This window comes from Pelophylax lessonae (genome assembly GCF_965119305.1).
Source record: "Pelophylax lessonae genome assembly, chromosome: 4".
Taxonomy (NCBI): domain Eukaryota; kingdom Metazoa; phylum Chordata; class Amphibia; order Anura; family Ranidae; genus Pelophylax; species Pelophylax lessonae.
Genome location: NC_138771.1, coordinates 89,167,908 through 89,192,276, shown reverse-complemented (window position 1 = coordinate 89,192,276; position 24,369 = coordinate 89,167,908). Strand labels below are relative to the sequence as shown.

Below are 24,369 nucleotides of genomic sequence, written 5' to 3'. Positions count from 1 at the left end.
AAATAGAAGATCTCTATAGATGTTCAGTATTTATGTAATTAACCACTTAAGCCCCTGAAGATTTTACCCCCTTCCTGACCAGGGCCTATTTTGCGATTCGGCACTGCGTGACTTTAACGGACAATTGCGCGGTCGTGCAATGCTGTACCCAAACGAATTTGACGTCCTTTTATTCCCACAAACAGAGCTTTCTTTTGGTGGTATTTGATCACCTGTGCGATTTTTACTTTTTGCGCTATAAACAAAAAAAAGAGCGTCAATTTTGCAAAAATAACAATATTTTTCACATTTTTTTTTATATGAAATTCCCCCCCAAAAAAATGTAAAAATCAAAATTTTTTTAACATTTTCGGCCAATTTGTTTTCTGCTACATATGTTTGGTAAAAAAAAATCACAAAAAGCGTATTTTGATCGGTTTGCGCAAAAGTTATTGCGTTTACTAACTAAGGGAAAGATTTTTGTCATTTCAGTTTTTTTTTTTAACGCGTAATGGCGGCGATCTGTGTTTTTTTTTTTTTGCGGTACTGCGACATGGCGGCGGACAGATCGGACCCTTGACTGACATTTTTGACACTTTTGGGGTTACCAGTGACATTACTGCAGTAATCAGTGCTATACATATGCACTGTTACTGTAAAATGACACTGGCAGTGAAGGGGTTAACTTTGTTGAGAGGGAGGGGTTATGTGTGTCCCTAGGGGCGTGATTCTAACTGATTGGCTGTGGCTTGAAGTGTATGAACAGTGATCAACGCTCCTACATAGTAGAACCATATGATCACCATTCATACACAGGGGAGAATGACAGGCGGCTTGTTTACACTAGCCGCCTGGCTTTCTCCCGCTGTAATGGACGATCGCGAGTGACCGGCGGGAGCGCGCCTCCGGCGGCGCACGCTCGCTCCCTAGACCCTCACAGGCTAGTGACGTAGCCGTACGTCGCTCTGCCTTTGAGGGGCTGACTGCCGACGTAAATAGTCGTGCGGCGGTCGGCAAGCGGTTAAATAGGACAACTTCCCTTATTTACAGTAGATAGCATTATGAACATTTTTGTCATTCTGCTTTCCTTTCTTGTTCCAGGTTAAAAAGTAATAGCCCTGGCAATGTTATTTGCGTGTACCAGTTTCTTTCTAGTATTGGAGGGTAGCATAATCTGATAAGACTGTCTGTTTACCTTTGGGATACAGATCATGGACTTCGATTCCATTTCTGATGAACATATTTATTTGCTTGTATGTAAAGGAGACTGTGACTTCCTAGCAAAGTGGTTAAAATCTAAGTTGTGCCAGCTTGGAGATAATCCAGAGTTTACTCGAGGTTCAGAGCCACTGTATGCCTGTGAACCAAATGGGGAAACAGATTTCATTAGGGTAACCATTGCTTCTTTAGAGGATAGACTCTTTAATACCATGGCAGTAGCATTGCACGGACTTGCTGGAGAGCTTTGATCTCTGGCTGCTGACCTGAGCTGAAGCAGTTAGCTATGCTGCAGCTCTTTCAAATTCACTAGTAATGATCAGTGTGTGATATAGCAAGTAACTCTGACAGCTGGAAGGTTATAAAATGCTTGTAGATGCAAGTGATGCTTGAACATTTATGGCCTTTATCACTTTTACCCACAAACCGCAAATACCTACTTAGTGAGTTTTTCTGCTGTTTGTTTCTCATAGCTCTGAATCTAGAACCGTATGGACTCTGCTTTTCTCCAAGTTTACCCTCTGTAGGCTTGACTGATGGGCACTCACCCTCTGGAATCTCTGTGGTATCTGAGGCTTCCGGGAACAGCGCTGACACTGCACAAAAGGAGTAAGTAGACTCTTCTGTCAACTGTTAAGTAAGAACCTGATCCATGCTTTTGTCTGGTATAGTAAGAGGTACATTCAGCATCAGTCTAGTATAGAATGAGTTTGATCTGTGCTTTGGTCTGATACAGTAAACTTATCGAAAGAACTAGATCCATGCTTCACTTTGTTATAGTAAGAAATAAAAATCAATGCTTCACTCTGTGGCAGTCTATTGACACTTTAGACTGTTTTGATTTTTATATTAATCTTATCAATGTGTGGTAAAATCCTTGTCTGCTATTAAAAAAGATTTATGTGTTGCCTTTTTTTTTTTATAAAGATTTATACTTCTTTAGGTGGATGCAGCATCTGTCCCCCGGCACCTCTAATACTGAGATCAAGCGATCAAACACCGCCGATGGCTCGGTTCTCAGAGCTCTCTGAAGCCCTGGGCAGTGGAGGGGGTGGGAGCCGCCAGCTCAGGCTCTCAGCGGCTTGCTGAGAGGCTGAACCAGGTGCTGGTCCAGGCATGTGAGCGGATCCCGACTCCATTATCGCGATCTTGCCCGAGCCTGGACCAACTCTGTGACGTCAACTGACAGCAGGCTTCAGCCCGCTGTCTGCTGAAAATGGGTCACAGGAGTGCAGTTAGTTCAAACGGGCTTTGGCTGTACTTCTCCTTTTCAAAGGTTGAATTTTTATAAAATAAACATAACAAACGTGTTATATTTACCTGATCTGTGCACTGTTTTTGCACAGAGCAGCCCCAATCCTCCTCCTCTCAGGTCCCCCCACCGATGCTCCTGGCCCCTGCCTCCTGTCAAGTGCCCCCAGAGCAAACAGCTTGCTGTAGGAGCACCCAAGCAGGCTCGTTCCCAAGCCGCTGCTCTGTGTGTCGAATCAGTGAAAGTTCAGACCACATTATAAACTTTTTAATAAACAGGCCATTCTATTAAACAAATTAAAATTAAATGTACATGATTCGTCTCCCCTGTGTCAACCAGCAGTGGCTGCAGGGGAGAGGAGTGAGTTCTGACAATAGACAGGTCATAGTAAGCCACTCCCAGGCATTGCCAGACGTTGTTGAGCTCTCTTTCCTGTCCCCTACAGCCGGCACTGGCTTTCACAGGGGAGATCACGTGATCGGAGCGACTTGAAATAAGTAAAGTATTAGGATCTTTCTTATACAGGTTAGTCCGAATAGGTGTTAGGAGGGGAGATGGGACATTTTTAAAATTAGTTAGGTTTATCTTGGATTTCTGCATTAGGGGATGATGAGCTCCTCTCTCTTTTACTCTGCTCTCTTCTTCTGTCAGTATGTTCATTGTTAGCAGATAAGCACTGCAGTAGAACTGATTGACTCTTAGTGCTGCTTCTCCCCTTTCTAGTCTGAGCTCTGAATGATCAAATTCAGAGATATAGGCAGTTGAAGTTCTATTCCAAGCACAACAAATTCTGTAAATTTAGAGTTTGCCCCTCCTCCTCCCTTCTTCTCTACCCTCTATATCAGTTCCTTAAGGTGGACTAAGTTACCATTGAAAGATTAGGAAGGGTGGGGGTGGATAGTAAACGTTGACTTGCATATAACTTCAGGTACTTGTATATCTGGATCTGCTGATCCCTTTAACATAGTTTTCACTGAAGGTAACCTACAGTCAGGTCCATAAATATTGGGACGTCGACACAATTCTAATCTTTTTGGCTCTATATACCGCCACAATGCATTTGAAACAAAACGAAACAAAATGTGCTTTAATTTGAGGGTATTTGCATCCAAATCAGGTGAAAGGTGTAGTAATTACAACAGTTTGTATATGTGCCTCCCACTTTTTAAGGGACCAAAAGTAATGGGACAATTGGCTGCTCAGCTGTTCCATGGCCAGTTGTGTATTATTCCCTCATTATACCATTTACAAGGAGCAGATAAAAGGTCCAGAGTTGATTTCAAGTGTGCTATTTTCATTTGGAGTCTGTTGTGGTCAACTCTCAATATGAGATCCAAAGAGCTGTTACTATCAGTGAAGCAAGCCATCATTAGGCTGAAAAAACAAAACAAACCTATCAGAGAGATAGCAAAAACATTAGGTGTGGCCAAATCAACTGTTTGGAATATCCTTAAAAAGAAAGAACGCACCGGTGAGCTCAGCAACACCAAAAGACCCGGAAGACCACTGAAAACTGTGGTAGATGACCGAAGAATTCTTTCCCTGGTGAAGAAAACACCCTTCACAACAGTTGGCCAGATCAAAAACACTCTCCAGGAGGTAGGTGTATGTGTGTCAAAGTCAACAATCAAGAGAAGACTTCACCAGAGTGAATACAGAGGGTTCACCACAAGATGTAAACCATTGGTGAGCCTCAAAAACAGGAAGGCCAGAGTTTGCCAAACAACATCTAAAAAAGCCTTCACAGTTCTGGAACAACATCCTATGGACAGATGAGACCAAGATCAACTTGTACCAGAGTGATGGGAAGAGAAGAGTATGGAGAAGGAAAGGAACTGCTCATGATCCAAAGCATACCACCTCATCAGTGAAGCATGGTGGTGGTAGTGTCATGGCGTGGGCATGTATGGCTGCCAATGGAACTAGTTCTCTTGTATTTATTGATCATGTGACTGCTGACAAAAGCAGCAGGATGAATTCTGAAGTGTTTCAGGCAATATTATCTGCTCATATTCAGCCAAATGCTTCAGAACTCATTGGACGGCACTTCACAGTGCAGATGGACAATGACCTGAAGCATACTGCGGAAGCACCCAAAGAGTTTTTTAAGGGAAAGAAGTGGAATGTTATGCAATGGCCAAGTAAATCACCTGACCTGAATCCGATTAAGCATGCATTTCATTTGCTGTAGACAAAACTGAAGGGAAAATGCCCCAAGAACAAGCAGGAACTAAAGACAGTTGCAGTAGAGGCCTGGCAGTGCATCACCAGGGATGAAACCCAGCGTCTGGTGATGCCAGTCTATGCATTCCAGACTTCAGGCTGTAATTGACTGCAAAGGATTTGCAACCAAGTATTTAAAAGTGAAAGTTTGATTTATGATTGTTAATCTGTCCCATTACTTTTGGTCCCTTTAAGAAGTGGGAGGTACATATACAAACTGTTGTAATTCCTACACCGCTTACCTGATTTGGATGTAAATACCCTCAAATTAAAGCTGAAAATCTGCAGTTAAAGCGCATCTTGTTTGTTTCATTTCAAATCCATTGTGGTGGTGTATAGAGCCAAAAAGATTAGAATTGTGTCGATGTCCCAATATTTATGACCTGACTGTATGCTTATGCTTTCTCTATCATATGTTCAGTTTGAATTACTCAGGTTTGAGGCAGCTTTACTTCAGACCAAAGCATGCTTTCCTTTTCTTTTTGTTTTTTTCATGCTGAATCACATTTACACTTAGTATAGAACACAGGGTGGGATAGTTAAAGTTTTTCTAATAAGGAAGTAGATGCCTGTTGCTGTTTTATAGCATTGGTAAGTGACCTTGTACCCACCTCTCAAGTGCTGTACACCAAATTTATTGTTTGTAGTAATAGGGGCCACTTACATGTGTGCAAGTGCATGTTATGAGGAGTTTTCCAAGGTTCTGGGCTGACATAGATTAGAACTGTTGTTGCGTTGCAAAGGAAATTTCTGGTCAAACACTCCTGGCCTCATCAGATCCCAGCCATGGCAGGGGCAGACCTTCCTTCAAAAGATCATTGCAGTGATTCTGATTGCTTGTGGAAAGGAGATACATCTTTAACAGGCACCCTAGCCGCCTCTGCTGTTTTTTTCTTTCATCTATAATTTCTTTTTCAGAAAACACGATGCATGAATATCACTAAGCTCAGCAAATTCTTTTCATGACTTTGTGTACATATTATCACAGTTGTTCATTGGTGTAAACCGACTTGTTCTGCTTAAAGCAATTTTCCATGATAAATATCAGATCTTTATCTATGGCTTTCAGTATGAATTGCTATGTTGAATCTTTTCTAGAACAAGTATCACAAGTATTACAGCAAAATTTAAACTGCCTAGAATGTTTCCAGGATACATTCCAGCTGCACAAGGATCAAAAAAGCAAGGGGATTTCCCTTCAGATTGAATAAATCTTTTGCCTTTTACTAAAGATTTCCATGGAGAGGAACAACCATGAGTTTCAGAGAATTTTTTGAGGCCTAGCTTGTGCTGGGCTAAAAAAAAAAAAAAAAGCAAGGGGATTTCCAGTCACTAGTTACCAAACAGCCAGCGACCAACCGAATTAACCTGTCTAACAGTATGCGTTAAAAACAGGGGTTTAGTTGAACACATTTGCAAATACATGCGTAAGCTGCAGGCCACGGCAAGTCATCCTGATATCTGCAGACCCTAACTCTACCTTTAAAGAGTCTCCACAATGAGAGCACATGTATTCTAATGGATGGATGGAGGACGGGTGACTGGAGGGAGCCCATCCCTCCTTAAAGGCGCAGGGTCACACTAAACACCCAGCACAATGGCAGCAAAGGTGTCAGTGCATTGCCAGACCAATATAAACGATAATACAAAAAGTGGTCACCTCCCCCACCTATAACTGGTCTTGACAGTAAGGAGCACTGGAAGTGTAAATGCAGGTCAAAGAAGCCAGTCCAGGAATTTTGAAATTCCCTCTCTAGTTTCTCATCTTTCTGGGACAGATCAGAGCAATTCTGATTGGTCAGCATCGGCACAGAGAGTCGCTCTGATCCCTTCTAGAAGCGCTGCCTAGAGAAGAGAAAGAAGAGTGGGGATTAAAATCTCTGGACCGCTGCACCAGCTCTGTGAGCACTAACAGCTCATCACCCATGAAGGCAAGTACAGTGGGAACTGGGGGGTTGGTAGGGTGTTAGTTCATCATTTAAAAAAAAAAAAAAAGTAACCCTTTACAGTGGAGTTCTACCCAAAAGGGGAAGCTCTGCTTATCTGCTTCCTCCCCCCAGCCCCCCATCCGGTGCCACATTTGTTTTGACCGGTACTTGTCCTCACTTCGATGAGACTCCCCTGTGGCGAGGTCCCTCTGGAAGTTCGGCCCCCCTCCTCCTTCCACCACCTCTGGGCCAGTTAAAAAACGGCAGCGCACTTTGAGCATGCGCAGTAGGGAACCAGCTGTGTTTCCTTACCACACGAATGACGGCGGCAGGTTAAGTTTGCATGGCCCTGAAAATGTGTGCCATTTTTATAGTAACATATTTATTTACAATAAAAGGAAATAGTAGTTTACTAGACCAATAAATGACAGTCTGCTGTGGTAAAGAGCATGGGCTGCTTCAGAAGGCCTTTTTGTTGGATTAATGCATTTTTGTTTGTGATTAGGGAGAATCGGCTGAAGATGGATGGTGTAAAGAAAGTCTGGGGAAAGGAAGGTTACCTGTTAAGGAAGGAAAGTAAACCTTATATACCAGAGTCTATCTCTCCTCCACTGGAAAGCGGTATATCATTGGGTGAGGATGAAGAGCATCCTGGGATGTCTGGGGAACAACCCTTGGAACTTATTTCAGAGGACGAACTAGAAAAGAAACAGTTGGCTTCCTCATTGTTTGTTGGTCTTGGATCCAGTGCTGTCAGCTTGGTAAGTGTGTTTTTTTTTTTCCCTGAATTTACCTGAAAGCAGATGTGTGATTTATAAATTCTAGGGCATAAAAAAATTAACAGTTCATCATGCAAAGTAACTGGTTTTCTTTTAACCACTTAAGGACCAAGCCTATTTCTGAAACATATTGTTTCCAAGTTAAAAATCTGTATTTTTTGCTACAAAAGTACTTGGAACCCCCAAACATTATAAATATTTTTTAGCAAAGACTCTAGAGAATAAAATGGCGATCGTTGCAACATTTTGCCACCCGATATTTGCGCAGCGGTCTTTCAAACGCAATTTGTTTTGTACCAAATACACTGAATTGAAAGAAAAACGAAGCCGTAAAGTTAAACATTCCTTGTGACAGTAATAGGCAGTGACAGGTACTTTTTATGGAGGGATCTGGGTTCTAAAAGACCCAGAACCCCCCCTTTGCACCAAAATCTGCATTTTTGAATACTGTAATTTTTTTTTTTTTTTTTTTAAATCTGTGCCATTGGCAGCTGAGTAAACCTGAAGTGACGTTGTGATGTCCCTTCCGGGTTACTTCATCAGGGACCCAATTGAAGCTGAATCCGGCTTAGTTCGGGACTCTGACCAGCTGGCGGACTTCCCGGCTGGTCGCTCAGGTCTCCCGGTGGGATGGGAGATCAGGACAGAGTGACGGAAGGCGGTGGGGGGGCTCCTTGTGATAACAACTGAGTGCTTACATCGTTTTTTATCACCACAAAGCCAACTGCTGGCTCTAAAAAAGAGTACCGGGGTGATGCCTCTAGCTGCAGGCATCACCCCGGTATAACCACTTCTTCAAGCCGACGTACAGGTACATCGGTTTGTGGGAAGTGGTAATACCCCAAATCTGGCAGCATATAATTACCCTTTCTTTACTACCCTGGGCTCTTAAGTTTTTTACGTTGTTGATTAACGAAAAAGGAATCGATTCCCCTATCCACACAGTAGATAGAGGAATCCTCACCAGTGAGTCATGCTGTTCTTTTTTTATTATTATTATTTTCATACATCACATGGTAAAAGTACAGAGACCATAGGACAGACACATCAAAAATAGTACGTTCATACAGAGGCTCAACGAGAGAGGATCATATGCCATCTCAGACAGAGTAATCCCAAATCTAACATGGTAGTTCCAGGCATAGAGAGCAGATGTATGTATGTGAGAATGCCCCGTGGAACTGGGCATTAGAATGTCTCTGTACCCCATGTTACATGGAGAAAATTAAAAAAGGCAGTTGTAGGGGGAGAGAAGAAGAAAAAGAAGAGAAAATTGGTAGAAGAGGGAGAGGGAGGAGAACAAAAAAAAAAGGGGGAGGGGGGAAAGGAGAGAGGTAGTGAAAAAAGAGCAGGCAGGAGATAAGGAGAAAGATTCCATCCACTCTCCCATCCAGGGGAGACATTTTAACTCAGCAAGGCTGCATACTCCAAGTAAAGAAATGTAATGCCAGTAGAACCACTTTTTGAGGAATTTTTCATGAAGGCCCCTCTCTATGGCCATCAAGTCTTCCAGCTCATTAATTTCAGTAACCTTTCTCAATCAGATGGATATGGGCGGGGCCTGTGTCTGCTTCTAGAAAAGTAGGATGCAGCTCTTTGCCCCAGTTAGCAATAATGGTAGAATGGAGCACCTGTAAGCCATACCAGGAAAATAGTGGTGATGCAGGAGGAAAAACACGAGATCCCATCATGCCACGGTAACCCACGTTTCGTAAATTTCTGGATTATACGGCAAGCTTCTGTCCAGTAAGTATGCAGTGATCGACTGGACCAGAAAATATGAAGAAGAGAGCCAATCTCCTCTCCACAACACCAGCAGGTGTCAGAGCATTGGGGAAACAAGTCATGATGTTTTGACAGAGGGACTTCTCTGCTGTCAAAATACACTGATTGCTGGCTGCTGCCTCTCATTGAGAAAAGAACAGTCATACATGAATCGAAAATTTGTCCGGTCCCTGCTAAACCAGCTGAATTTCAATCCATCTATGGCCAACTTAAGCTGCATTAGAAAGAGTTAAAGAAAGTTACAAGTATGTGTAATTTAGAGTGCTATATTATGGTGAAATTATTTTTCATGGACAAGCAAAGCATAGAGTCTGTTTAACATGCAAGGGTCACTAATATGTTGACAGTCCATTGAAAAGACTCTTGTGGTGCTGTTGCTTCATTGTCTGTCCTATAACAGTAAGTAAGTCCGCTTCTTCTTCTCTTCTCCTTTCCTAACCTGCATTAGGGCTCTTTCACACGGAGCGGACCGCATTGCAATCCGCTCCGGCACTTTTTTTGTTTTTCACGGAGCAGATGACACTTGTCATCCGCTCCGTATGTCCTCATATCATCCCATACATTTGCGTGTCTATGGGCATTGCGGATGTCAGCGGATGACACCGCTGACATCCAATTTTGCATCCGTTCCACTTTTTAAACGGAACAAAAATAGGGTTCTGTTCCGTTCCAAAAAACGGAACAGAACTGAAAGGACGAAAATCGGATGTCAGCGGATGGTCATCCGCTGATATCGGCAATGCCATTGACATACATTATGTCCGTATATCATCCGCAAAAAAATAGGATGATATACCGACATGCGGAACGCCCGTGTGAAAGGGCCCTTAGAAACATAAATGTGAAAAATTGATCTGATGACACAATGTACTGTATACTATTAATGAAACAAATGTTTTTTTTTCAATCAACTGTTCTTATCGCTATGTTGGGACTCTTGAATGGTATGTATTTTGCCCTTCTGTGTTATATTGTTAAAAAAAAAAAGAAAAGGTTGCACTGTGAAGGTTGTAGCTTGGTTCTACTACTTGCCAAAACTGAGATAGGAGCTGTAGGAATTTATTTCAGATTGTATGGCTTATCTCTAGTAACCCAATAAATGAAACTTGTAGGCAGCTCTCACTACATCTTTAATTCATATCATATTCACATGACAAGCACAGGATCCACGTCCTGCAGTAGTCCGAGTACTTTAATCAGCACATCATCATCCTCCATGTTAAAATGCAACCTTTATCAGGATCTCTAGGAAAAAATCCCATTAAACTGCCAACACATGGTGTTCATATAAGAGCAGCTAACGTTCATGTAATATGTGTCAGCAGTTTGAGGCTTTTATCTGGAAGCATTCAATAAAGGGTTCGTCCTAATGTTACGAATGCTTATGTGCCTTATCATTGTTCTTTATTTTCTGAAACCTACACTGTGTCTTAAACATCTGACTTTCTGTATATATTGTATTTTAAAGATGGGTAAAACAGACCAATCAACACACAAGTTCAAGAGGAAATCAAAGATGGGAAATAAAGTTACAGATAAAGCATTCTTCTCCACATTTGTAGAACAGAATCATGTAATGCAGGCTTTACCAAATGATTCCCACTCAATAAACTCAAGACTGACTACACAAGAACCCGGCACTATTGGAGAGCATACTATTGATTCTAAGGTTTCATCTTTGTTTGGAAACTCTAACCTGGACATTGTACAAGCAAATGAACCTTCCTTGCCCACACACAAAGCCTCTAGAATGCGGTTTGTGCCATCTCTGCTTCCTGAACTCAGCCAGTATACTCACACAGAGCTTACGGAGCGAACAAACAATGGAACTCTGAGCATCTACTCCAGTAAAGTATGGAAGGATGACAGTGTCTTGTTGGCTTTGGTATTTGTCAATCAGGATTCTTCAGCAATAAAATGTATTACTGTGAAGATGGAAGACTCTGAGAGTGTTACTGTAAGTCAGTTGTTGACTATATAATTTGATGACAATATGGTTTTTATGCCATGTATTGGGAATCCTATCTGAAACAAGGCATTTTGATAGGAATTGGGGACAAGTGAGGATGTTGATTGTAGATAAACCTTGTATTTCTTTATACTGCAATATATGTTTGTGTGGTGGGGAGACATACTCCTAAAACTGAAAAGTGACTTAAGATAATGTTAACCTTTCAGCCCCCGTTCACACCGGTGCGGCTTTGAAATTGCACTACTTCAGCATAATTTCAAAGCACGCATTGTGATTTGCACTGCAATACGGGTTGCGACTTTATTTAACAGAAGTCTATGCAATGAAATCAATTAAAAAAAGGCAGAAACCTTTTTCATAATTGTGATATAGTAGGTTCCTTTGCCGGCAATGGGGTGCAACTTGTCATGCGATTTGAAACTGTCAAATTGCATAACAAGTTGCACCGGTATAAACGGGGGCTAAAGGCTAAGCTCACCTTTTTAAGAAAAAATAAATAAATGCACATATTTTTGGAGAAAAAAATGTGCATTTGTTTTATTTTTTCCGCAGGAACCAGAAAAGCATTTCTCCCACGATCAGTGGATCGATTGTATGTCAGGCCCCTGCAAACTCTTCCTCCAGCTCCCTGCCCTCTGTATGGGCTTTCATTTAAGACAACTAGAGAAAGTGTCAATGGACTACGAGTATGCTGATTACCGCATTCAAATTTCATTGAGAACTACAAGTCCTTCTGACGCAGTGGCAGCTGGGATTTGTAGTTTACTCAGTCACCGATCTCTGTAAATGAATGATGTGGCTGCGGGGGTAGATCCCCACACAGCTGTGCTGATTTTCTTTTTTTTTTATGAAAAATTTTCAACATTACACACAAAGTAACAGTACAAAATAACAAAAAAAAAAGGCAAAAATAAAACGAAAATGACAATCTTTTCCATTGCTTGCTGTATGGCAAGAATATACAGCACAATAGGAGACAGACCCATGACTAGTATAGATCAATACCTCAATTATAAGACCTCATTGTGTACCTCGCCCCCCCCCCCCCCCCCAACCTGTCCATACATAAAAGTGGTTGAGGATGTAAGGAAGGTAACATTTGCAAAAAAATAAAATTTACACCATGCATGAGGTAAGGGTCAATTACTACACATGCCTTCACTCAATCTGAGATGGTAGAAGTGGAGGAGAGACATCCATCCCACGCTTGAATAAATTAGCAAAATGCCCCTTTATTGGAGTAGGTGATTTTTAAAGATGACAGTGGCTGTGAGGGAGAAGAACTCCCACACACCGCATGAGGGGGCCGAAGCTTAGCATTTTTCACGGTATACCCTAAAAATGGATGTAACATGTTGCTAAAGTTAGTTAGCCTTTAATGTCTCCTTTGTACAAATTTGTTCTGTTATTTTGAAAATCTTTATGTATGCACCTGGTAACCTGTTGATTTAGTTTCTTCAGTGCTTTAAGTTTAATTAAATTCCTATGGACTGCAAAGAAAAAAAAAAATGAATTGTATGTAAGGATGATTGTATACAAGGGGCACATTGGAATCCATGGTTAATATAATGATGGCTGCATTCTTTTCTTTGTGTTTTAGATTTCCAAGAGTCTTTGTTGTCAGCTCTCTCACCTGGAAGGAGCTGGAGTTCAGCACTGCTGGGAATGTGTGCAGCTGAAGAAACCGTGTAATAATGCGACGGTCACCGGCTGTGTCACTTACCAGTTAGATTCAGAGGTGCCTTCTCTAATTAACTTTTCTATAGAATTTGTGCTGCTAGACTTTATCAGGTAATGTTGGTCTGCATGTTTTACTGAGACTTTTTTTTTCATGCGGGTATTGGCTGTCTGTTTCATAGTCATTTGTTACAAAATATTTTACGAAGCACTAGTTTTGTTTCGGTTTTTGTTTTTCTGTTTTTTTTTTGTTTTTTTTTTTTTTGGGGGGGGGGGTACTTACCCAAAGTGGCATATGCCAGTCACTGTAAACATATACATAACAACAGGAATCCAAAGAAATCATGTAGTATAAAACCTAGTACACACCATGAGTTTTTTTCTGTTCAACCCATCAGGTTGAATGAAAAAACACTGACCGCTCTGGTCGGAGCAGCTGTACTAACAATCTGATGTTAGTACAGCTATCTTCCCTGCTAAACTGTTGTGTTCTGTCAGAGGGGACTTTGCCTATCCAACATGCACGTCCGACATAAGCCGACCGAACAGCCAGCTTCTGTCGGACTGGCTGCCATACACACAGGCCAAATGTCGGCCATTTTTCTATTGAACTGGCCGATGTCACCAGACGTTCTGACCCCTGTGTACTAAGCTTTAGTCAAGACCTGGTTTTCTTTATCAACCTTTTTTTTTTTTTTTTTAACAAAAACTACATAAGGAATTGTATATGAGGCTATGGACATTTGACATTTACTTTTTTTTTTTTTTTTTAATAAACCCCAGCTTTTTTGCCTATTATTATTTTTTTCACTTGAGAATTTTGATACGGTCTTAAAAAAAATCTGTAATTTTCAAGGACGTACTTCTTAAATTCAATTTCCTTCCTCTGCCGTTATTATCGGCAATTAAAACAGTAGTTAACACAGCTAAGTGATTTGTATCCACAGGTAAGCTTATACTAAAGCTTACCGAAAGGTACAAGGAATATCTCTTAAACATGCACCAATAAGGCAGGGCCCGCGCTACCGCTAGGCAAACTAGGCAGCCGCCTAGGGCACACTGCTTCCTAGAGCGCAGCCACGGCCGCTGGCTTACCTACTCTCCCTGGGAGGAGAGGGTGTCTGTAGCTTGTCAGTGCACCTTGTCCTCTACCTGGCTGTCTAGCATTGGCCCTGTCTGAGGTGGTTTTGCAGCAATCAGCAGCACTCTTGGGGTGCAGGTGGTTGGGCATTCATTGTCACACGGCGGTGATCAGGGAGGGGCCGTCCGAGGGCAGAAAGGTCTAAGGGCCCGGGACTCGGGGGAAGAACTCAACAGCAGCACCGCCTCCTCCTTGACCTTGCCCTCCCGAAGAGGCAAGAAGCAGCGGGTGTAGCGTACCCCAAGCTTCCAGAGCATGGACGGATCCAACTTCCTCTTTGCTCTAACCTGAGGCCCGGATCTGGAGGACAGGCTGACTGAGGGCACAGAGCTGTAGTAGAGGATGGGTGGGAAGCACAAGCTGCTGCGAGAGCCACTTGACCTGGAAGGATCAAAGCAGATCACTGACATCATGGCATGGAAGGTACCGTCCATCATCATACACAGACCTGGCCTGCACATCTTCTGACAGAGACTGGGACAATGTAACAGAGGAGGGACTGCAGATAGGGACTGAGCTAGGGGTCTCTCTCATCTCCCCTCTCACTCCTCTTTCTCCCTCTCCTAGCCCCCCTCCCTCTCTCAGCCACCCTCCTTCTCTCTTAGCCCCCTTTTTCTCTCAGCCCCCTCTATCTGGGGGGAGGGGGCACAAGTAGCTGGTTTTGCCTAGGGTGCAAAATAGTCTAGCACCGGACCTGCACACTAGCAAATTATGCCCTTAACTTGCAGGGGGGAAGTTTTTTGTTTCTTTTCTTTTTTTTTTTTTTTTTTTTTTTTACACTTTACTACCATTTTAACAAGTGTCAAAATGACACTTTCATGACACATTCATTTTGTTTTTCATTCATTTTCTATGTTATTTTTGTCAGTGTCGTACAAACAAATGCGGGGAAAAAACCTTTCTCATTTTCTTTTACACAAGAAACCTAGGTTTCTAGTGTTTTTAGAACATTTTTAGAATTTTGGAATAAAATGTATTCTTTTTATTTTACAATACAACTACTGTTCAAAATAGGAAAAATAAAAAAAAGCTGAAATTTGCCTAAAGTTACCCTATTTTTTTCTTTTTTTTTTTCCATCAAAAACCATGTATTAGAAAGTTATTGCTGAATAAACGGCCTATAGAGGAAATGTAAAAATTGCTTTGGCCTATAAGTAAGGTGTGAGAGTTGAAGTGATTAACGAAACCTGTCATGAGTAAAACAGAGGCTGCCAATGCTGAACTCTTAATGCAAAACTTCTTGCTTTAGTACTTTGTTACTGTCCTAGAACAAGTATATGCAGTTAAAGATGAACCACATACAGATACAACACATAAAAGAAATGCATTCAGTTCTGTATAAATTATTCATTACTGGTATTTAAAATAAAAAAAATAACTACCATGTAGTGTATCTGAATTGTACTTGGTATCCACCTTCTGCAACCCCCTATACAGCAGCACACAGGCTGGGAAAAGGAGGGACATAACTGGGAGCCAATCAGGTGCGCTACACACAAATTTGCTGACAGGGAACATGACCCCATCAGCATGCCTGTGCTTATACTCTGTTCTTATCAGTCTGCAGCTTATCTTTACTGGCCTAACTGTAAAGCAAGGATGGAGAGAGGGCACCACTATATTCCTTAAAGTGATACTAAAGGCTATTAAATAAATAACGAGGTTATATTTAACCACTTAAGCCCCGGAGGATTTTCCTGCTAAACGACCAGGGGGTATTTTGCGATTCGGCACTGCGTGACTTTAACAGACAATTGCGCGGTCGTGCGACGCTGTATCTAAACGAATTTGGCGTCCTTTTTTTTCCCACAAACAGAGCTTTCTTTTGGTGGTATTTGATCACCCGTGCGATTTTTATTTTTTGCGCTATAAACAAAAAAATAGCATACATTTTGCAAAAATAACAATATTTTTCACATTTTTTTATATGAAATTCCCCAAAAAAAAATGTAAAAATCAAAATGTTTTAAAAATTTCGGCCAATTTGTTTTATGCTACCTATGTTTGGTAAAAAAAATCACAAAAAGCGTATTTTGATTGGTTTGCGCAAAAGTTATCGCGTTTACTAACAAAGGGAAAGATTTTTGTCATTTTTGGTGGTTTTTTTTTTTAACGTGTAATGGCGGCGATCTGCGTTTTTTTTTTTTTTGCGGTACTGCGACATTGGGGCGGACAGATCGGACCCTTGACTGACATTTTTGACACTTTTGGGGTTACCAGTGACATTTCTACAGTAATCAGTAGTATACATATGCACTGTTACTGTAAAAATACACTGGTAGTGAAGGGGTTAACTTTATTTGGGAGGGAGGGGCTGTGTGTGTCCCTAGGGGCGTGCTTTCTACTGTGATTGGCTGTGGCTTCAGCTGTAAGGACACTGATCAACGGATCTACATAGTAGATCCATGTGATCAGTGTTTTTACAGCGAGGAGAATGACAGGTGGCTTGTTTACACAAGCTGCCTGACATTCTCCCTCTCCCCCGCCGATCGCCGAGTGACCGGCGGACATAGGGTCCGCTGGTCACACGTGCGGGGGGGTCCGTTACCGCGCGGGAGCGGGAGCGCGCCTCCGCGGGCGCGCGCTCGCTCCCCAGAGCCTCACAGGCGAGCGACGTAGACCTACGTCACTCTGCCTGTGAGGGGCTGACTGCCGCAGTAAATATACTGTGAGCAGTCGGCAAGCGGTTAAACATCCGACTTACAAACTACTCCTACTTACAAATGGAGGGAGACAACAGGAAGTGAGGGGAAATCTACCTCTAGGAAGGGAAAGTCACTACTGTAAGAGTTATCATGCGAAAAAAGTGTCTCCACGGAAGCTTTATCACCAATCCTTGTTTCCACAACAACCCAAAATTTAAAAAAATCCAATCGTCATAGGTACAGAAAGTGAGGTGAAATCTAATGAACAGGGGTACAGACCGCAAAACAAATGTTACAGGGGCGTTAACCCTTCCCTATGCTATCCAAAAAAACGTAAAAAATATTATTTTGGCTGGAGCTACACTTAAAAAAATGTACCTGTTCCGACTTAAAAACAAATTCAACTTAAAGCGGCGTTCCAACCAAAAGTGGAGCTTCCGCTTATATGCTTCCTTCCCCCTCTGGTGCCACATTTAGCACCTTTCAGGGGGGAGGTAGGAATGGGTACCTGTTTGTGGCAGGTACCCTTCCCCACTTTCAGGAGACAGCACTTCGGCCCCCCTCCTTCTTCCTCCGTCGCTGGGCCAATTAAAAAACGCAGTGTGCTTTGCGAATTCGCAGTAGGGGACCAATTGTGAAGCTGAAAGGCTTCACTGCCAGGTTCCCTTAACCTGAATGGCAGCAGCTGCACTCGAGAGCTGATGACAAAAATCGGCTTCGGGTGCCGACATCATGGGAACCCTACGGTACAAAAACCTACGGGCCCTATCTTGTTTGTAACCCGGGAACTGCCTGTATAGAGCTATAGGCTTTGTCCATACTTCATGTATAAGGTTTACAACCACTTTAAGGTGTTTAACTGGCAAATATTTTAGATGTGCTGTCAGAGTGTGGTTGGAAATTGGAATTGTATTTAAAAGTTTGTCTCTTTACCCATAAGATCTATGACAGTAGTTGAGTTTCCCTCCTTGTATTAGTTTGAATTTTAGCTTGTAAACATTTTCCCATTTGTAAGCATACTAAGAATATTACAATGAAATATACTGAGGAAGCGGAGCTAATACTCGCTCTTGTGTTCTATCCCTTTCCAGGTGGGTAGATCTCAAACTGATCTCTTTGAGGTTATGCAGAGGGAGAATTTTGTTTTTACTAAATGTAAAATTCAAATGTAAAATGTAAATTTTGGGAAATAATAAGCAGTGCCTTTTTATATAAAAAAAGTATACTAAAAATAGTTTTAAGATATATAAATTTTGAATTTACTTTCTTTTTTTTTCATACAGACCATTGGTAATATCTACTGAAGAGTTTGGTAAATTGTGGCCGACACTGTCCAATGATGTGAAGGAAAAAGTTCAGGTCCCAAATGCCCAAAAGTCTCTTCATGAATTGTTTTATGAAGAATTGCAAAACAAATTAAACCTTCATGTTGTACAAGTTATAGGTAAGAAAAATGTTACTATTGATAGTGTCTATATCTACAATTTAGCAACTTAAAGCGGAAGTACAGCCTAATACCTTCAATTCTCCCCTGCAATCATTAATGTGAGCAGAGTTCAGCCTTATGTGTCAAAATGAAAAAGTCTCAGTTTTTCCACCTTTATTTTGTAGTATTCAGTGCTGTCACATGACTTCAATTCCTCTTCCTGCTGAGTCCAAAAACAGCAAGTGGGTGTGGTTACTGAAAGCCAGTGACATCACTTCCAGGGAGGAGCACTATTCCTCTGTAGCCAGTGGGCGTATACAGAATGGGAGGAGCTGGTCGTAGGTTCCCGCCCAGTGTTCTCATCAGTAAGGATGCATTGAACATCCTAATTCATGAGAAAATTAAGAAATAAAAAAGATCCATTCACACAGGACACAGGGAGGGGCACATATACAGTATAGGTGTGCTGGGCTTTGAATGAAGAATAGCATAGAAGAAGAGAGCTGGACACAGGGGAGGGGGAACTGTCAGTGTAGCTGGAAGTGCTCGGGGGTCTCAGCTCACAATCTACAATGTACATAGTACAGGCAACCACACTAAGTCTACGTTTCCACTAGTGTGACTTATCAATGGCACCTGTTCTCAACTATGCAACTTTGAAGATAAGGTACCTGCACTACTTTGATGCAATATTTGATGTGACTTTGATATAGAGAGTGTAAAGTCACATCAAAGTCGCTCTCAAAATCGCAATAGTGGAAACGTAGACTAAAGCTCTGTTTCTACTAGTGTGATATGTCATGCGACTTTCGACACCCAGTCGCATGACAAGTCACAGCCCATTGATTTCAACGGCACCCATTCCCATTTATGTTCCAATCTATGCGACTACTTTGATGCAACTTTGATCCAGAGAGTTTAAAGTTGGTTAAAAGCTGCACTCTTAAGTCGCACTCCAAAGCCACACTTTAGCCTAGTGGCTACGTTTCCACTAGTGCGACTCTTAAATTGTGCGATTTAGAGTGTGACTTTGAGTGCAGTTTTGATCCAACTTTACACTCTCTGGAGCAAAGTTGCATCAAATTAGCGCTGGCTCCTGATTTTCAAAGTGGCAAAGACGGGAATGGGTGCCATTGAAATCAATACGTTGTGACTTGTCATGCGACTTTGTGCCCAAGTAGTACTTGTGGAAACGCAGCCTAAAACTCATTACTCACGTGTAATAAACTATAGAAATCCATCTGTATGCTTCTAAAATCTCAAAAATCTTTCTTGCTTTGTACCTTAGTTCTTTCATATACATCCCTCCTCCTCTCTCTTCTCGCAGGATAAGCTGCTGGCCTAAATAAGGCAATGAAGACGGGAGGGGATTATGGTGAAGGATAGGAGGGATGGGGGTGGGGCTGGGCTGGTCTAGGCATGCCTGTCTAAGAAAGACCAACAAATCGTTTCAGGAAGTGAAAGACAGCTTAACAAATTCAGATAAAGGGAGATAGCGTTGTCGGTGAAGAACAGGAAGAAGCTGATTGTCTAGTTTAGATGAGACTTTCTAAGCTACCCAAGCAGCTAGCCAGAAAATGAATGATGTTAAAGATAAAGATATTTAACATACTATTAATAGGAAAAATTTCATTTTTGACTGGAGTTTCCCTTAAAGTCTGGCTAAGTTTGAATGGTTTTTCTTGCAACCTTAATTCACTTTTATTACTGGCTATGTCCTCATTCATGTTTATTTCCATGTTTATATTAAAATTACCTGATTGTTCCCTCTCGCATTTCCTCTTCATTAGAGATGAACTCAGGTATATTTGGATCCTAGCCCCACATGAGCAAGCGCATCCGTAGGCTGTCACTGTCCTGGGCCAATCCGAGGCATTCTGTGCCTTGCAGCTGCACATACAGTATCTCACAAAAGTGAATACACCCCTCACATTTTTGTAAATATTTTATTTTATCTTTTCATGTGACAACACTGAAGTAATGACACTTTACATTGTAGCAAAGTAGTGAGCGTACAGCTTGTATAACAGTGTAAATTTGCTGTCCCCTCAAAATAACTCACCACACAGCCATTAATGTCTAAACCGCTAGCAACAAAAGTGAGTACACCCCTAAGTGTAAATGTCCAAATTGGGCCCAATTAGTCATTTTCTCTCCCTCTGTGAATGGGGAGCAGGTGTGTTAAATTTGGTGTTATTGCTCTCACTCTCATACTGGTCACTGGAAGTTCAGCATGGCACCTCATGGCAAAGAACTCTCCAAGGATCTGAAAAAAAGAATTGTTGCTCTACATATAGATAGCCTAGGCTATAAGAAGATTGCCAAGACCTTGAAACTGAGCTGCAGCACGGTGGCCAAGACCATACAGAGGTTTAACAGGACAGGTTCCACTCAGAAATGGACGTGCTCAGCGTCATTTCCAGAGGTTGTCTTTAGGAAAAAGACGTAAAAAAAAAAAAAGACGAGTGCTGCCAGCATTGCTGCAGAGGTCGAAGGGGTGGGGGTCAGTGCTGCCAGCATTGCTGCAGAGGTTGAAGGGGTGGGGGGGGGGTCAGTCTTGTCAGTCTTCAGATCATACGCCGAACACTGCATCAAATTGGTCTGCATGGCTGTCATCCCAGAAGGAAGCCCGCAAGCAGTTTGCTGAAGACAAGCAGACTAAGAACATGGATTACTGGAACCATGCCCTGTGGTCTGATGAGACCAAGATAAACTTATTTGGTTCAGATGGCGTCAAGCGTGTGGGGCAGCAACCAGGTGAGGAGTACAAAGACAAGTGTGTCTTGCCTACAGTCAAGCATGGTGGTGGGAGTGTCATGGTCTGGGGCTGCATGAGTGCTGCCGACACTGGGGAGCTACAGTTCATTGAGGGAACCATGAATGCCAACATGTACTGTGACATACTGAAGCAGAGCATGATCCCCTCCCTTTGGAAACTGGGCTGCAGGGCAGTAGTCCAACATAATGACCCTAAACACACCTTCATGACAACCACTGCCCTGCTAAAGAAGCTGAGGGTAAAGGTGATGGACTGGCCAAGCATGTCTCCAGACCTAAACCCTATTGAGCCTCTGTGGGGCATCCTTAAATGGAAGGTGGAGGAGCGCAAGGTCTCTAACATCCACCAGCTCTGTGATGTCGTCATGGAGGAGTGGAAGAGGACTCAAGTGGCAACCTGTAAAGCTCTGGTGAACTCCATGCCCAAGAGGGCTAAGGCAGTGCTGGAAAATAATGGTGGCCACACAAAATGTTGACACTTTGGGCCCAATTTGGACATCTTATTTTAGGGGTGTACTCACTTTTGTTGCCAGCAGATTAGACATTAACCTCCCTGGCAGTATTCCCTAGTGTGGCTCGGGGTTAACTTTCAGTACCGAAAGCGGTAACCCCGAGCCACACTTGGGATTACCCCGCAAAGTTACTCACCTTCCCTGCGCTCCCCCGCCGTCCTTCCCACCATCCTCCCCGGCATCCTCACAGTCTCTCCCCGTTCTGTGCATGGCCGATTGCCGACACTTGCCTTCCGGTTCCCTCCCTACGAGCGTTGCGACGCAGGGGGGGTGGAACCAGCGGCAAATTTGAATGTGTAAAAACACAAATGACATGATACAAAGCTGTGATCCTAATGGATCACACTGTATCATGCCATTTTACCACAGGATTGCACCTGGTGAATTTTCCAGTGCCCTGCCTGTGCTTTTCCAGTGCTTTGTGCCTGGAAAATTTTGAAACGACCATGTCATCCAAAAAGCAATCTTTTTGCGCAAAAGCACTTTTAGACGAACTGGAAAACGACAGCGAAACTGAGTTACTTGAAGAACCGAGCGATATTGATTCCTAAGAAAATTCGTCATCAGGTACGGAAAGTGACGACAGCGACGATTCTGATGTCTCTTTCTGGCACATAGCTTGTGGAATTTGGGAAGTATATCAAATGATTCTTCAGAATTTCCAACGGAACTATGTGCCAGAAAGAGACATCAGAATCGTCGCTGTCGTCACTTTCCGTACCTGATGACGAATTTTGCCATGAATCGCTATCGCTCAGTTCTTCAAGCAACTTAGTTTCGCTGTCGCTCTTTTCCAGTTCGTCTAAAAGCGTTTTTGTGCAAAAAGAACGCTTTTTGGATGCCATGGTTGTTGTCAATTCCAGGCAAAAATAACTGGAAATGCATAGGCAGGGCACTGGGAAAGTCACCAGGTGAAATGCCATGATACAGTGTAATCCGTTAGGATCACAAATTTGTATCATGTCATTTAGTGTATTTACATTTTTTACCCCCCTGCGTCGTAGTATATTCCATATCTGTGGAGAAGGTATGTTAGGTTGGACAGTTATTGCAGATGAATCATATACCTAATTCGTTTTTAAAGAGGAATTTGTTACACAATTTTCTGCTTTTTATACATTTTTGAGCATGCACCTCCACTCTTTATGCTTTTTACCAATTGTAGTCGATAATGGTCAAGACACTTGACTATCTGCTTTGTACGGATTTTATGAATGTATAATTATAATCACCCTAACCTTGAATGCTAAAGAAAATCCATAAGAAAGCCCATTATGCAGTACAGGCAGTCCCCGAGTTACAAAAACATTCGACTTACATTCGACTCCTACTTTCAGAGGGAGACAACAGGAAGTGAGAAGAAATCTATCTCTAGGAAGGGAAATTCACTCCTGTAAGAGTTCTCATGGGAAAAGGTGTCTCTATTTCAGCTTTTTTTTTACCAATCCCCGTTTCTACAACAACCCAAAATTTTCAAAATCCAATTGTCACAGGGACAGAAAGTGAGGTGAAATATTCTGAACAGGGGCAGAGACAGCAAAACAAATGTTGCAGGATTCTTAACCCTTCTCTATGCTATCCCAAAAACCTAAAAATATTTTTTTGGCTGGAATTACACTTAAAAAATGTACCTGTTCCAAAGTACATACAAATTCAACTCCAGAACAAACCTACAGAACCTATCTTGTTTGTAACCCGGGGACTGCCTGTATTTACTTTGAATGTAACTTGTAATATTATTTATACTGATTCCTGTCATAATATAGCTGACCTCCTTAGGGGCCTGCCTGTGCGTGGTAACATGTATGTTCTGAATTAGGCTGACCATTTATCTTTGTCTGTCATTATTATTACTACTATGTATCCTTATTCAATCCTGTGCATTGCTTTAAGGTGATGAAGGGATAGTCGCATGCCAGCTGCTGCCCTCCGTCCCATCTCTGCTGCACTGTCACCTCCAGGAAGGAATGCTGCTTCTATGGATAAGATCATCATCTTCTGCTTTATCGGACTGCTTACTTTATCAATGCCAAAAAGCACTTGAGGACCACTAAAACTTGCTGTGCCTCCTCTTTAGGTTTACATGTTTGTATTATATTGTGAACCAAAGCAATGCTGCTAACAGATGGAAGATGCGTGACTCTTGTACAGGATAACTTAAGACTTTAAAGAAGCATTGATTTTTATTGACAAATATTACAAAAATTTTGTACCTGTAAGTTATTGATGATTGCTATTTTGATTTGCAGTATAATGAATGTAAACAGGTTTTTATTTTTTTAAGCTCTTTAGTTGAAAATCTTTGCATCAGATACCTTGAGCTGTGTTAATTATTGGTGTAGAAGTTCTCACCCAAGGGTATGACATGGATTTTTTACCCTCCATAGAGTAATAGACCAGCAATACAGTATTTAAACTTGTATTCATTAGTATTGTGCTTACAGTTATGGAAGTGCACGTAAAGCATTAAAGGAGAACTCCAGATGGTTTAAAAACTATAAATAATTTTACCTGATATGTTACAGTGAACTTTTAAAAGGAGAAAGATGGTCTGTCACTGCTGACCTACTTCTTAACATGGATAGTCCATAGCAGTAGTGCTGTTCTAGTAAAGGCAATAGTTCTTTTTGAGTTGGAGTATTAAAGTGATTGTAAAGCTTCTTATTTTAGTTAATAAAAAAAAAAAACATTATACTTATCTGCTCTGTGCATAGGTTTTGCACAGAGCAGCCTCAATCCTCCTCTTCTGGGGTCCCCTGGTGGCGCTCCTTTCACCCCCCTAACAAGTGTCCATAAGACACACAGGACGGGGCTTGGCCCTGCCCCCTTGTCACTAACTCTCATTGACAGCAGTGGGAGCCAATGGCTACTGCTGCTATATCTGAGCAAATGAGTGAGAAAGCCCTGGCTCTTGTGCATATAGCTGGATCGAGATCAGGCTCAGATATTTATTTAGGGTGGTTGGGGAGAAGGTTTTTTTTTTTTTTTTTTTTTTTTTTTTTTAACGTTCCTGCAAAGAATGCAGTAAGGTGAAAAATCATCTGCCTTTATAAC

At 42.0% G+C, this 24,369-nt stretch overlaps 1 protein-coding gene across 1 annotated transcript in view; it reads left to right on the top strand.

Moving 5' to 3' along the window:
- The window catches only part of AP4E1 (adaptor related protein complex 4 subunit epsilon 1), a 118,117-nt gene extending 94,225 nt beyond the window's left edge, over nt 1-23,892 (top strand). The window contains exons 16-21 of the mRNA XM_082255970.1: nt 1,671-1,806; nt 7,106-7,361; nt 10,633-11,121; nt 12,737-12,927; nt 17,883-18,043; nt 23,209-23,892. Of these exons, the coding sequence (XP_082112096.1) occupies nt 1,671-1,806; nt 7,106-7,361; nt 10,633-11,121; nt 12,737-12,927; nt 17,883-18,043; nt 23,209-23,369 (1,394 nt within the window). The 3' untranslated portion in view covers nt 23,370-23,892. The remainder of the gene's footprint in view (nt 1-1,670; nt 1,807-7,105; nt 7,362-10,632; nt 11,122-12,736; nt 12,928-17,882; nt 18,044-23,208) is intronic.
- Nucleotides 23,893-24,369: the final 477 nt, after the last annotated feature.